Source organism: Anguilla rostrata, chromosome 5 (assembly GCF_018555375.3).
Source record: "Anguilla rostrata isolate EN2019 chromosome 5, ASM1855537v3, whole genome shotgun sequence".
Taxonomy (NCBI): Eukaryota; Metazoa; Chordata; class Actinopteri; order Anguilliformes; family Anguillidae; genus Anguilla; species Anguilla rostrata.
Genome location: NC_057937.1, coordinates 50,874,008 through 50,889,001, shown reverse-complemented (window position 1 = coordinate 50,889,001; position 14,994 = coordinate 50,874,008). Strand labels below are relative to the sequence as shown.

The following is a 14,994-nucleotide window of genomic DNA, read 5'->3' as shown; positions in this document are numbered from 1 at the left end:
ATAATAATAATAATAATAATAATAATAATAATCTGTTCTGTATTCTTCCTCACGAACTTTTTAGCGCTCGTGTCCCAAGAGTGTAGTTAAGCGCGCAGTCCCTGTCTCTTTAAAAACGATTTCCTTCAATTGTCGAGGAGTCGTGAGCAGGAAAGAGGAAACGAAACCAGAAACGGTGGGGGTCGAGCCATTAAAATACCCACGGCACAGTACCGAGAGCGGCAGCACAGCGGATCAGTCCAGCGTACATCACGCGATTGAGGGGAAAGGAGGAAAAACATAGAACAAATTGGATGAGCCTATAGGCCTACACGTGAATAGTCAAATTTGTTAATAACGTCACAATTATGGATGACCTAAAGTCACCTCGACTGCAAACGTTATAGTGCTAACATCCCGTTATACGTTAAATAGACTTGCGCAACCATTTATAGGATATATACTTATGCTCGTAAAATGATGCAACCAATGGATAAGGAGTAAAAAATAATATTCTTAGTTGTATGGGGTGTTGCAGGTGTGGCGGATCATTAGATTTTTTTTTTGTATTTGGGCTTGGTTCTGTGTGCGCTTATTTCCACGAAAAGAGATGCGAAATCATTCTAGGATTTGCATGTCACATATGTAAAACAGGATCCCGCAGAGGAACAACGCTGCACCCCTTCAGAAGTGAGCGACGACACTTCATTTAGCGGGTTGATACCTTGGGCACAAAAGGGAATATCCATGTCAACTGCAATTGAAAGGAAGAGCTTGGATGCACCGGAGTAAGTTCGATATTTCTCAAGTTGAACCACGAAATTTCTACTTTCGAAAATGATGTATTGTAGGCTAATTATTTATAATTATACGAACGGAACTTATTTGTGTGTTTATTTATGCAGCAAGTTGGCTCATAAAATAGCGCTCATAAGCCATAGTTATTTCACCTGCTTGGCACCCTGGAAAGCAGACTGTTGGGACTTTTGACCACAGGAAGGCTGAAACAATATGTTCACCTTTACTCAGCACTCCATTTGTTTTCAACTTCCAATTTACATAGTTATTGAGATCTTAATCTGAAGGAATACCCTGGAACACGGGGCGCCCAGTGTTTCAAAATTTTCCGCAGACACAAGTGTTTGATGATAACTAGTACTTATCTTAACCAAACTGCCCTTCCATTTTTGCCGTCGTTTTATTTCACTCTTATCATGAACGTAATGTTTTGGAATATTAGCTTAAGTTGTACTTTACTTTCTCACAATTACATTTTTAAAACGACGTTTCCCCAGAGGTATTGCTGCAATTTAGGTTCAGTAATAGTAACAGGATCGTTTGACAATTGCAATTAGTGTACACTTGCGAGCCTGAAACGTGCGTTTTCTCTTGAATGTTATTTGGTTGGAGATAGTGCCCCCTGTCGGTGAATTAGTCACTGGGCATATTTTGAATTGGCGATGTTAGCGTTTACAATTCCTAGACAAAAGTCGCAAAAATAGCCGTCAGCAGTGAGAGCGGTAATCCCACAGTTTAACCTTAACCTCTGCATTAACCTCACACGTATCCCATTTGTGCAGGGAGCCGGTGGATGAGGTTCTCCAGATGCCCCCGTCACTGCTGACGTGCGGTGGGTGCCAGCAGAGCATTGGTGACCGCTTCTTCCTAAAAGCCATCGAGCAGTATTGGCACGAGGACTGCTTGAGCTGCGATCTGTGTGGCTGCAGACTCGGAGAGGTTGGACGGAGGCTCTATTACAAGCTGGGCCGGAAACTTTGCCGCAGGGACTATCTCAGGTGCAGGCAGCTTCTCTTTCATGTATTCGGACACCCGGCCGAACACTACCGGAGCATTATGACAGTTATGCAATGGTACAATGTCATAGAAAATGTTATGAAAGCAATCTTCTTTTTTCCTCCTAAAAAGTTGCTGAACTGAGTTTTCAAGAAGTGTACGTAGAAAATATTCAGAAGAAACTATTACGAACCTCCGTTGTTAAATGCTACGGCGTAACATTTTGTTTTTACACATGGGCCATTCTAATACTGTACATGTAGCATATATTTGCAATCCAGTCGCTCTCTGTTGATAGCATACATGTATTAGGAGCACTGAATATCTGTTATAATAATCAGTAATAAGCATTTACTGTCACATTGTTGAAATTTATTATGCTTGATGGTCAGCCACTTCTAATTGCTGATGCAGCATGTGATCAATAGAATTGTGCTTTTTGGATGGACTTGTTCTGTTTTCTGTCTCTTTGTTACCCGAATCGTAGGTAGATACTTTGTTCTCCTTAGGATGGACATTATCTACATAACAAGTGCAAGGGATCTGACCAACTTACAACTTACTGATCAATGAACAAAACCTAAATATATATAAATATATAGTGTATAACAATTATTCAAATGGAAATGCTTCATATAGTGATAGTGCTTTAACTGTATGATTAATATAGTTTTGATTGTACTTCAGACTTGGCTATATAGCAATATGATCCTCTTTATATCCCTAATCCCTATCTGTAGGTTGGACTTCCAAAAAAACAGAAATGCCCCAGAAAAATTTCTGAATGCATTTCATTCATTTTTATTACACAGAGTAGTAAGAGCTCTCTGGAAGCTCCTTTGAGTGTAAAGGGGTCAGGGGAGAGGCTTAGGGGGCCTTTTCTGATGCCTCAGAAATTGGTTAATAAATACATTATCTTTTTTTGTTATGTTCTCCTGTGCTAGTAACACAAACTTTTTTGTTAATAGAATGGCGCACTAATTGATTTTCAGGTGATCAACCTGGAGGTGTATAAATGTGTTGAAGATGAACATCTTGTTGGTGTAGCATCTCGAGAAAGTTTTTTGGACAGATTTCAGCATCGATTTCAGTAAAAGCCGAGATGCCAACACATAAATGTGTCTTTTATTCTGAACTTTCTCTGACGGCTCCTTGTCTCTCCCCCCGCTTTTAGGCTTTTTGGCCAGGACGGGCTGTGCGCGTCCTGCGAGAAGCGAATCCGGGCATTCGAGATGACCATGCGCGTGCGGGACAAAGTCTACCACCTGGAGTGCTTCAAGTGTGCCGCCTGCCAGAAGCACTTCTGCGTGGGCGACCGCTACCTGCTCATCAACTCGGACATCGTGTGCGAGCAGGACATCTTTGAGTGGACCAAACTCAACAGCATGGTCTAGGCCCTGCCCACGTCCCACCTCTTTCCCAGCCAATGCAGAGAGAAGAACTGGAAGACCACGCCCAGGCAGGTGGATGATGGGCTTAGCGCCAGGACTGTAATTTTATTTTTAAATCCAGATTTTTTATTTTTTCTCTCTCAAACTTGGGATGTTTTATAGTATGTGTAGACCCATCTCACCTCTCTATAAATTTGGGAGAGTGCAGACGGCACACACCTTTGAAGCCTGTGCTTCCAGCTGCTGCTTCTTTCTCTTCTGAACTTCCATAATTGCGTTGCAGTCTTTATGACATTGGAATGTACTTCATGTGCAGCTGACATAGGCAGACTGCAGGCAGCACGCGGATGCGTAAATTAAAATGAGGTTCCTGGTGCATGATGGGAAGCAGGCAGTCCTGCTAACCATGCTTGCTTAGACAGTGCCTCCCTGCGGGGTGTCTAGCCACGGGTGACAGTTGCACAGTCAAGATTTTGTATTAGACTGCAGGGGTGCGCCCACACAACTGGATGATTCCTGCTTCGTCAATCAAAGAACACTCTCATTGATGGACATATACAACGTGACATGTTTCAGTTTTTAGTTCAAATTTTAATGCAATACTGAAACCTTAAAGGTGGGGGGAAGGCAACGATTGAAGCACATTATGAAAAGATATGCTATTTTGTATTCTTGCTAACGTAAACTGGAAGGGCTGTTTTGGTACTGCACAGCCACGGAAGATCTTGGTGGTTTTAATATGCACATACCCAAGTAAGATAAAGCGCAACCCACTCGTTTTTGTGCTGAGGTGCACTCCACTCGTTTGCGATCATTTTTCCCAGACCACAGTGAAGTGGGGATCCTGCGGTAGATTTTAAGGGGAGCTGGACCGTTTAGTTCTTTTGTTTATTTTTTTGGTCCTCAATGTTTGACTGAGACTGTTATACCCAGCTTACTCATTAGCTGCTCATCATAAATTAGCATCATGCTACGGAAACTACCATGTCCTCTGCTGGGATATTAATACTTATACTTCAATTGCAATAAAACAAATGACTTCAAAATATCCAGCAATTTTAAATGCACATGTTTTATGTGTTGTAGTTAATATTACTTTTGTTATCATAATGCATTATTTTGTCACCAGTTCATTTACATGGCCAGAAAATATATCAGAACACTTCACAACACATCGGCAAATATACACAAAATTTATGTTTTTTGGAGTATATTATAAAAACAAAATCTATTGTTGTGAAATATATCATCATATTTTAGAAAATAAATAAGTTCACGTTTACACTATATTCCATTTCCGTAAGAGAAATTATGCAAATTCAATCCAATGTAAAAAATTATCAACTAAATTAACATATACGAAAAGCCTTACATGTTACATATTATCAAACTTGGAATATGAGAACCTCAAGATTAACCTCCTTTGTGAAATAAAAAAATGACGAATTGAGAACATACAACATCCATGGGAAAATCTAAATCTCTGAGCTAAATAGTGCTATCCAGTTCTAAACCATGTTTTAATTTGAGTTAATATGAAGTTATAAATATTAAAGTTTTAAATAGTACAGTTGCTAACATTCCCTCATCCTTTTACAAAGTAATTGCATTGTTCTACTGGGAATAAACTGGTTAGCATGCTGTCTGACATGCCCTGTGCATCTTCCTTGCTGGTCCAGACATGTGCATGTCTAATGAGGGTGAAATAAGTGCCTATAGTTTTAAACAACCAAACAAGTAGGGCCTGAACAGGATTCATGCAGTTTCGCCATCCACCACAAGGAGACACTATAAGATTGTTTTTAAAAGTGTACACATGCGAAAGCTTCAGTTCAATCCTAAGCTTGTACAGTGGTAGTATAAATTCCTCAGCACATCTGCAATCCATTGTTTTGGTCTGTTTTTTCTAATTATCATTCGCGGAAGGAACTTGAATAGCAGGTGTCATTTGAACAGACTGTGCTGCCAACACAGGTGAGAAACCTTGGCTTTGACATCACATTGTGTTCCTTTAATTTCTCTTTGCAGTCACACTGGGCAATGCTGCTATTCATTAGCTATTACTGGCATACACAAGCATATACGCCAGCTTTGGTTGTGGTGTACGCCAGATTTCACACAGAAACTAACAAAAATGTGAAAGTTTCTGACAGATAAATCCAGCTTGGTTGCATGTCACAACTGCTCACAACTGGAGCTCACAGTTCCCAGCCTGTTTAAAACTAAGATCTGGCCACAGAGAAGAGGAAGAGGAGGCGTTGTCTCTCTGCTTGCCGAACATGGAAGTAATTTGCATTGATGGGGAAAGGGGTGTTCGCTCCTCTTTCCCATACCCAATGGGGCTTTCCACAAAGAAGAGTAAAAAGAGGAGAAACAGTGACACAGCCACCCACAGACACTCACATGGGGGAGGGGGGGCACCCACATATATGCCCCAAAAACCATGTCCAGGAAGATGACAGCAGTCTTTCATGTGGGCTGTGTTTATTAACAGATCCTTCTCTGATGGGTTCCTGATTCATCCTAACCAGAGACGAGTTTGTTAGTTAAGAAGAAACAGAATAACCCTGAAGGCAATCTGTGTATACTTTCTGGCTATACTTCCAGGAGGCCTTCAAGGATAAAGGGAGTATAGCCAGAAGGTATCCACCAATTACTGCTGGCTTTGTTCTAGTTGCTGTTATCAACACACCCTATGATTGGTGAACTCCACTCTGCAAAAAATGTGAAAATACCATCGCTAGTTTATTATCCTTGAATGAAATCAGGAAGTATTTTTAAAAACAGGCATTGGGATGCATGTAGTTGCACGAACAGAGATACTGGGGATGTACAAGACGAGGCTTGGCAGAATGTTGCATACTCTAGTCAGAAAGCAAAGGAAGACCTTAAATGTGCTGAATGGTCTGTTCTCATCATCAAATTCACTAATGTTCTTTGTTTTTTTTTTGCATGTGGGGCCATATGGATTTCATAAATCATATGTGAGTCAAATGTGTGTGCCTGGAGAATTTCTAGCTTATATATAGATGTGCATTCCTGGTGAGAATGCATGGTTTCAGATGCTTCCTTGGACACATGCACAATGTAGAATGCATTGCTGTGTATTGTCTCTGTATATCAGCTAGTCCAGTAATGCGGTCCACATGCTGTTAAACAGCTCTGGTTGTGCCTGTGCCAGAAGTCGTGGGTGGTTTGTGTGAGCGTCTTCCAGTTGGCCCCTGTCTCTCTTGTTCTGCAGTCAAACAGGACTCTTCCACGGAGCCCCTATAAATCTGAAGCACAGCGTCTCCTCGGAGATTTCAACTTCAGGCCAGCTCACTATGGCAATCGCTCCGTGTGACAGTCACAGACAGGCTTGTGACATCACTGTGACATCATACCCACAGCAGATACCTGCAAGAGCCTGCACCATCTGGGCAACACCGGCGAACACAATAAACCAATGGTCTCCCAGAGAGGATGATGTGCATGTATCCTGCTGCCTACCAATCACAAGTGTCAGCAATATTCATATATTGACTGTCACCTTTAATTTATGTGTTTGTTATTTTTAAGCAAGTCTGGTTTGGCAAGCTACTTCTGGTTTTCTCAGTGCAGTACATGGCCCAGGATGTGAGAATCCTTCTGATGGATTTATCGTGTTCGCTTATTATTTACGAGCAAGACAGACTTGTTTTACTTGAGGAAGATCAGAAAGTAATAACGTTCGATTAGGAATGATTGACGAACTCTGCAAACTCCAGATTTTACCAACCCCCAAGGAGCTTCTTGAAGGCTCTAGTAACACATGTGTTTGGGAAGCCCTCCTGAGAGGAACTGATGAGACGGGTGTCGAACACTGACAGCGAGGACTTGCATTGTGCTCTGCTGTTTTTCCTTGCTGGTCTTTTTAGAGAGGGGAATGAGAAAGAGAGAGGAAACCTTAACAGAAGGAAACTGACAGACCTGATAATGCAGCCAAAATGCTTCAGAGCAGCATTAATCTGAGATTCCCCTGGCTCCACGGTACCCCTCCTCAGCTTTATGTCCCATCATGGGAAACGCCTCCATCAAAGCGGGTCTTCCTCGGCATCCTGTCTGTCAGCTCCCAAAGACCTGCGCTTTCAGCCGACAGCTCCAGCACTCTCAATCCCATAATCCCCCAGCTGAGCTCCCCAGCAAGCTCGGCCATCTCTGCTGGAACACGGCTGAGGCTGATAATTGCATCCATGGCTACCATGTTTTTTTTTTTTCAACATGCGTGTGGGGTCCCAGAAAATGTTTGAGTATGTCGTAATCATGGGGGGGGGGGGGGGGGGATAGAGAGAAGCGGCGCTAAAAGACACTAACAAGTGGTTAGCGCTTGGATCGTGGAGGCGACCGCGACCACATGAGAGAGAGAGTACGCCTGGTTCTGTGCGCAAGAGCGCAGGAAAAAAAGGCGAAAACTAATGGGAGCCTAACTCAGCATGGCAGCCCTGAGAAGCCGTCTCCGTGAGACCCGACAAAGGCTTGCAAATGTGGGGATGACACCAGACCAAACGGAACGCCGCTCAAGCGGGCCCGTCCTCCTCCGGGGCCCGCGCCAGGACCCAAACAACAGCCAGAGGGGATTATGTCTAATCAACGCTGCGCTCAGAAAGGGCTCTTTGCCCAAATCTTCCACACGTGAGAAGGGAGGCAGGGTGCTCTGAAGCCACGGACGGGCTGATTAAGGTGTACAGGCTGAGGGATGGAGATCAGGAGGGGCTGCAGGGTGCATCGCTCCCCTACGTCACCACGGCGTGTGCTTTCATCTGAATGACGGGGCCTAAATTGGGGCTTGCCTTCTTTGGCCCGAGTGAAGCGGGTTTGATTTTGATTTCTGTGGGGCTTTTTCTGTGTGAAGAGATTTGGTAAGATTTGGAGACAAGAGAAGCTGATATTAAATTTTTTAAATCAATTAATTAATATTTTTGAGACCTGTAAATCCTTTTTGAAAAGGATTTACAGGTTTAAAATTATAAGTATGTTATGGCAGATTTGCCGCGTGGCCACAATATCCCTTAGATATTTTGTTGCAATGTTAGCCACTTAGATTGTCAGTGAGTTTATTGAAAATTGTGGTCAATCATCAACGTCAATGACTAACACAGCCATGACATTGATGGTGATGTCACTCGCCAAAGTAGCCGTGATGTCATTCACAGACACAGCTGCAAGGGCACTGGCAGAGGCCTGCAATCGGATCCCAGAGCAGGTGTGTGGGCCTGACAGCAGACAGAGGCGCACACACAGGCCAGGCACCTCTGGGGCTCGTCAGGTCTGAGATGATGGCCCTGCGTGAGGACTACCTTCACCACCAGCAATCAGCCACCGCACTGCCGCGCCTGCTTCCAATCTGAGCGCCCTTTCCTCAGGAGCTGAGCGCCGCCAAAAAAGCAGGACCAGATCAAAGACAGGGACTCACGAAAGCCCTGGATATAGCCCTGTTACATCACTTGTTGTTCCAGCCAGCGGGGCGCACAGGCGGGGAGCGCAATAGCGTGTTTGTCCGCGAGGCCTGCAACGTCTCCCTGCCCGTCACCAGCCCTCCGCGAATAACCCTGAAAGCTACGCGGGCTAATTGTGCTCATGGAAAATGAGGGAATGTTCTGAAGCAAACCGCACCGCGCTCCAGCCTTGTTTTGTCAAAGGCCGATCCGGAGGGCCTGTCGTGAGACTGCGCGCAGTTCCAGGAGAGAACAGCAGATGGCGATGATCCCTCTTCAATGTTGTTCTCGTTTTCTAAACGGTGCATTGAAGCCTCAGAACTATATTGCACTTTGCATAATAACACATAGGATTTGAAAACTGCTATATAATTCTTAAAATGTATGTTTTATGAGAAAGTATTTATTTTTTTATGTGAGAATGAAATGAAAATACTTATCAAAACATATTCGCAGAACATCTATATCTCTATTTATCAGTGTTTGTACAATGACAGTCAAAACAGTGACTCCAACCATCCATAGAACATCCTAATCCCTACTAGCTCTCTTTTTGTATGGTCCATTGATACTGTAATGATAAATCACTGTAATCATTGAAACTACCATGTAATCATATATGTATTTGATCAAGGCAAATAATTTTGGCTACTTGATGATTAGTCATATGTCAATAACTGTAGTCTGGATATCATTTGAGATACAGTGTATGTGCACAGTTACCTTCTGCTATCTCTGCCACCATATATACAAACCCCTCTTCCTCTTTAGGCCCCTATGTTACAACGTTTTGTACTTCTTAATGATTGTTCGTCATATTTAGACGTTTGACACTGCATGACCTTTTGTAAGAGCAGTATTTTCATGCCTGCATGTTTGTCAGTAGTGACAGGCTGCAGTGGACTTGGTTTCCTACTCAAGCTCCTTTAAATCCTGACAGAAAAAATCACAATTCAATCACTCTGTGAGTTATTCACCCCAGTACCAATTCACCAAGCACCAGAGCTGGCAAAATGAAACAAAATAACTTAGAAGGGATAGTTTAGTATCTCCTCATCTACAGTAGCTTGTCTGGGGACTTATTTTTAGATGTCACATTTTCCTCCAGGTATCTCTCAGCGTCTCCAGGCAGACGGAGGAGGGATTTGGGGGGGGGGGGGAGAGGGGGCGGGAGCAGGGGTGCCGCAGCAGGTCGCTCACATGTGGGCTTTTGAGCGATGACCGTACATCCTCCCAGCTCTCCCTCCGCATGCTCGCTCTGACAGTATTAAATATATGTGCTGTGGATTTATTGGCTGAGAAACCACAGGGCCCCACAAACACTTCAGCACAGCCGGCTCCTTCTGCAGCACAGACCACCTCCGGAATTCAAGAGCTCTCCCCTCACACCTTTCCCTCTCTCTCTCTCTCTCTCGGTCTCGCTCTCCTGCCCCTTCTCACATATCTCTCTTTGCTTTTCTCTCATCTCTTTGACCTCTCTCTCTCCCCCCTGCTCATTCTCTCTCCTCCTCAATCCTCTTTCCCCTGTCTCTCCTTTCCTCTCTCTCTCTCTTCCCTATCTTTCACACTGCTTCCCTCCCTCTTTCCTGCCTCCCTCTCAGCAGTAATGCTTTATCCATCCTTTCCCCACATTTACACATCTCACTCTCTCTGACTCCACATTCTCCTCACCATCTCTGGCTCTATCTTACTCCCTATATCTCCCTATTTCACTTGGCCCCCTATACTTCCTGTCCTCCTCCTCCTCTTTCTCTCTCTCTGTAATCTCTCTGGAGAGCCTCACAAAGTAAAGAGCCGACAAGAACAACAGAGGAGGCAGACCACGGGAAAGCAAACAAACCACACAGGCATGCATACACACGCACACATGTACACACGCACAAATACAAACACACACACACACACATGTACACACGCACAAATACAAACACACACACACGCACACACACAAGAACACGCACACACACACACACAAGCACACACACACACACACATACACACACAAGCACACACACACACATACACACAAGCACACGCACACATGTACACACGCACAAATACAAACACACACACACACACACACATGTACACACGCACAAATACAAACACACACACACGCACACGTACACACGCACAAATACAAACACACACACGCACACGTGTACACACGCACAAATACAAACACACACACACACACATGTACACACGCACAAATACAAACACACACACGCACACATGTACACACGCACAAATACAAACACACACACACACACACATGTACACACGCACAAATACAAACACACACACACACGTACACACGCACAAATACAAACACACACACATGCGTGCACATACACATACACACAATAAACCACACAATAAACATTTATCTGCCACTTTAGAGGAATTTAATGAAATTTTCACATTAATTATATTTTGAATTGATATGCATACATACAAATATATATAGGTCAGTAATTCATAAACAATTCATGTTCCATTCAAGTAGAAATTTAGTTTGCTCTATTTTTCATTTTACAATTTTTTTCACTTGTACACGATATGGCTCAAAATATTCAAACCCATTATTCCCCAGCTGCAGTAGCTGAGAGACCAAACCAGCTCTAATGGCAGTTCATTTGCACACATTTGCAAGAAGCCTGAATATGTAACTAACCTCAAATAAATGCCATGGCTGAACCACACTGACCACTCTGAATATCGATGATTCATATCATTGCTACTATTAGGAAGGGACTGCTCTTGCCACACGTGTCAATCCCTGGTTTCTGGTTCTGGCTGAAATAGTGCCCATCCATGCAGAGTTAGGACAATTACCACAGACATCCATCAGGGCACACATCCACCCATGTGCATGCTGGGATAACTGAGGCGGGACCGTGTGGCGCGGTGGCAGACTGTGCTCTAGGAAATAATGTAACAATTATAAATTTGTCGTTCAACGAGACAGCGATGCTTGGTGGCTGCAAAAAATTTCACACACGGGTGAGAATCACTGATCTTTTTTGTGATAAGTCAATTTCCATTTCTCGCCACAAACCCCAAGACTTTGTGCCCACTCCTCCCCCTGAACTGTACTTCCACACTGATCTTCCCCACGTGGCACAACCACATCAGTGGATGCTAATAACCTTGTGCTTCACTTACATGGAGATTTCAGAAGATTATTTTTAAGGCTACTGTTTCACAGGTTTGAAATATTCCACAGTCATTATGAAGTGAGACACCTTGCCTGTCAGCTAACAGGAGAAGCAGGATGGGAAAAGTTTGATTCATTAAGCCTGCACTATGGTATCCAATTTGGTATCAAAAAAAGTTCATCCATGCAAAGAAAATGCTATTGTTTTGGGTTGTTAATTTCTAGTTGAAGAACAAATTAAATGTTGAAAGGGAAGTATTTATCAGCTTCTTACATTTGTCAAAATGTCACTGTGTATTAAAATAATACTTTTAGGTTGAGCCTAACAAGGGAGTCTATTGTATATCTATTACCACTGTGCAGCTTGATGCTGTATTACACATGCTACTTCCTGTTCTGTGTCCTTAATGCCCTTGTTCTTGCATCTACAATGGTGTACACTTTACACATAATGGTCCTGTAAGCTAAACAGATAAGACCCTTAGACAAATGAATAAATTGTTATATACGTATTATTACTTTTAAACGTATACAGCCAGTGAGCAACAGACAAATAAACTACCAAGGCCTCTTCCACAGCACCGTCTGTGTGTACCTCTGAGGAAAACCATGGTCACAGAGAATCAGCAGGCACCCAGCGCCACACCCTGTGTCATGCCTTGGGCCATGCCCTGTGCAACATCCTGTGCCATGTCATGTACCACGCCCTGTCCCATGCCCTGTGCTATGCCCTGTGCCACGCCCTGTGCCATATTTCATCAATCTTCTCACTTAAAATATGGGAGAAGGAACTAAATAAAAGCTCAAGTCCCTGAGAGTCCACGAGGGAGGGCCAGTGCAGAGCACGTGACAGACCCTCCCCTCTGACGCACACAAACACTTTCCTTATGAGCGGCCATGACACACAGCTCGTCAACACATTCCTGAACACACGCTCCACCGCACACTTTCTCCTGTCAGGCGTCAGCGGACGTCTAGCCTCAATAGCTTAAAGATGTGGTGGCTGCTAACGTGTGAGAAAGTCATCTCGTAACAAGCCACGCCTCCTTTCCCTCAAAAAAGGAGCAAATGAACTTTACTGTACAAGAAAACAGAAGCCAGTCATACTAACGCACGTGTCAGATGGAGCAGGACTTAGGCACACACCTTTCTCCTGCAGACCGCAGGGAAGTGGCTGGCTGAAATTAGCCACATGCGCTACCCTGCTATTCCTGCAGGCTTTAATGAGTGTCATTCTTTCATTGTGGTGACAGGCTTAAAGGCCCAGTTAACCCAAAAATGAAATTAAGCTATGTTTCCACTTACCCAGAGTGCTATCTATCCATCCAGATAGTTTTTCTGAGTTTCAACGAGTTTTCTAGATATCTGCTGCAGCTAACCCAGATACAATAATGGAACAAAGTTTTTGTGGCGGTCAAAGCACAAAAATTTTGAAAAACTCAACAGCAACATCTATTTCTAAATACAATGCCATGATTACTCACAGACATCCACAGACCTTGTTGTGCACAGTTCTATCGAAAACTACCGAAATAGGCTGACACATAGCTTGATTTCATTTTTGTGTGAGCTTGCCCCTTTAAGAACTGGCTCACTAGTCCCGTGTCACCTCCAGAACACACGTGCTCAGCTGAAGCCTGGTCCTGTCCACCCACATCCCCCCACGCATACTGGCCACCGCAACATCTGGGCTTCCGTAGCAGCAGAGATAAAAATGACAAAACTACAGATGAGAACAACCAAAACAAATGAAGAAAACTAACAAAGAAACCATGTTACCTCTCAGAAGAAACACATGACTCTTGTGAGTGGAGATGCCCTCCCCTCTCAGTTTTAAAAGGCAGGGAGAAGATTAAGGCACATCTCTGACACCAGCGTGAGGAAGTACAACATCAGGCCCACGGTCCCGTTTCGAGAGACCTTGCGTGAGAATGTGGTTTCGGACTCGTGGGTACCCCGGATCCCAGACCGCAGGCATTACCCCTGCAGCTCCAGGGATTAGCACTGGCTGGTTGGAGAAGAGGCCCTGCGCACCGATCTTATCTGGACCCCTGAAACGTGAGCCTGGCCTAGGCTGCCCCTCTCAAATGGAACCAGGCACCAAGGGCATTGTGGGAATTCAACACTGAGATGAGAGCCTTGCTGGATTCCGCCTTTATGTGATATTAAAGTTGGGTAATCGCCCTCCTGTCATTCACAATCAATATATCTCTGCCCAGAGATACTTTGCACAGTGAGAATGCATACTTGAACCCTTTTGCAAAGAAGTTACAAAAACAAAAGATATTCTCACAAGCCTGAAATACTGTGATAACCTGGCCAGTCGCACATGACATAGCTAAGACACCGTCTAACTCCATATTAGGAAACAGTATGATAAAACTGTATTTAAGTTTTTAGTGGGTATTCGACAGCACAGAAGGAGTGACAACATAAACTGGTGATAGCCACAAGTGGGTGTCACATAAGAGCCCAATCCATAATATCTAATAAAATCAAATCCAAACTATTTTATTTGTAAAGCGGTTTTTACAGAAAACTGTCACAAAGACTTACAGAGTAGCAGAAAAAGGGCAAGAAATAGAGCAAAAAGAGCAAAACAGGCCTGAGGTAAATAAACGAGGTAAAAAACTCCCATTGCGGAGAAAAACCCTCAAATGGTGAAGAGAAAAAAAAACTTACAGTGTGAGCCCATTATCCACTGGCCGGCCTGGTGTAAAGCAGTGGTTGAATGGATGTAACAGAGTGGATGGTTAAATGGTGGCAGGTCTTTCAAACAGCGGACCACTGTGCAATAAGAAATGCGATTAACCTGCTGAGGTGAAGGCCAAAGGTTACCAAGGAGGCTAATCACACTCTTATTCAAGCTCTAGGGGGATGATGTCACCTTCAGCAGCAGATGTTCACATGATAGATGTACCTGTTTTGTTGGCTGTAACTCTTTTTTGCCCCATCTCAATCTATATCAAATAGTTTTTATTGTTGTTGGAGCTCCATGCATATGTGTACAGGTTCTCCCTATTCAGTAATTTCACAACAGTAAAAACACATTTTCAGATGTCATTCAAAATTTTGAGAGACTAACAGCACATGATAGTTCTCAGCATTGACTGTAATAATAATAAATAGATTAAAACATGATTGATATACAGAGAAGCAGGCCAGCTAGAGAAGGGCTGCTGATCCTCACAACATCTCAAAGAGTGGTTTGGGAGGG

At 43.6% G+C, this 14,994-nt stretch overlaps 1 protein-coding gene across 1 annotated transcript; it reads left to right on the top strand.

Annotated features, from left to right (window-relative positions):
- Nucleotides 1–384: 384 nt before the first annotated feature.
- Nucleotides 385–4,212, top strand: LOC135255590 (rhombotin-2). The gene is made up of 3 exons (XM_064336948.1): nucleotides 385–767; nucleotides 1,560–1,775; nucleotides 2,948–4,212. Exons 1-3 carry the CDS (start codon nucleotides 727–729, stop codon nucleotides 3,165–3,167), a joined length of 477 nt encoding a protein of 158 aa, XP_064193018.1. The 5' UTR covers nucleotides 385–726; the 3' UTR covers nucleotides 3,168–4,212.
- The last annotated feature ends 10,782 nt before the right edge of the window (nucleotides 4,213–14,994 follow it).

Bases quoted from the DNA above. Each gene is read 5' to 3' on its own strand.
- LOC135255590 (XM_064336948.1), top strand. From the start codon at position 727: ATGTCAACTGCAATTGAAAGGAAGAGCTTGGATGCACCGGA. The intron at 768-1,559 runs GTAAGTTCGATA...CCATTTGTGCAG, and splicing joins AAGAGCTTGGATGCACCGGA to GGAGCCGGTGGATGAGGTTC. The intron at 1,776-2,947 runs GTGCAGGCAGCT...CCCCGCTTTTAG, and splicing joins TGCCGCAGGGACTATCTCAG to GCTTTTTGGCCAGGACGGGC.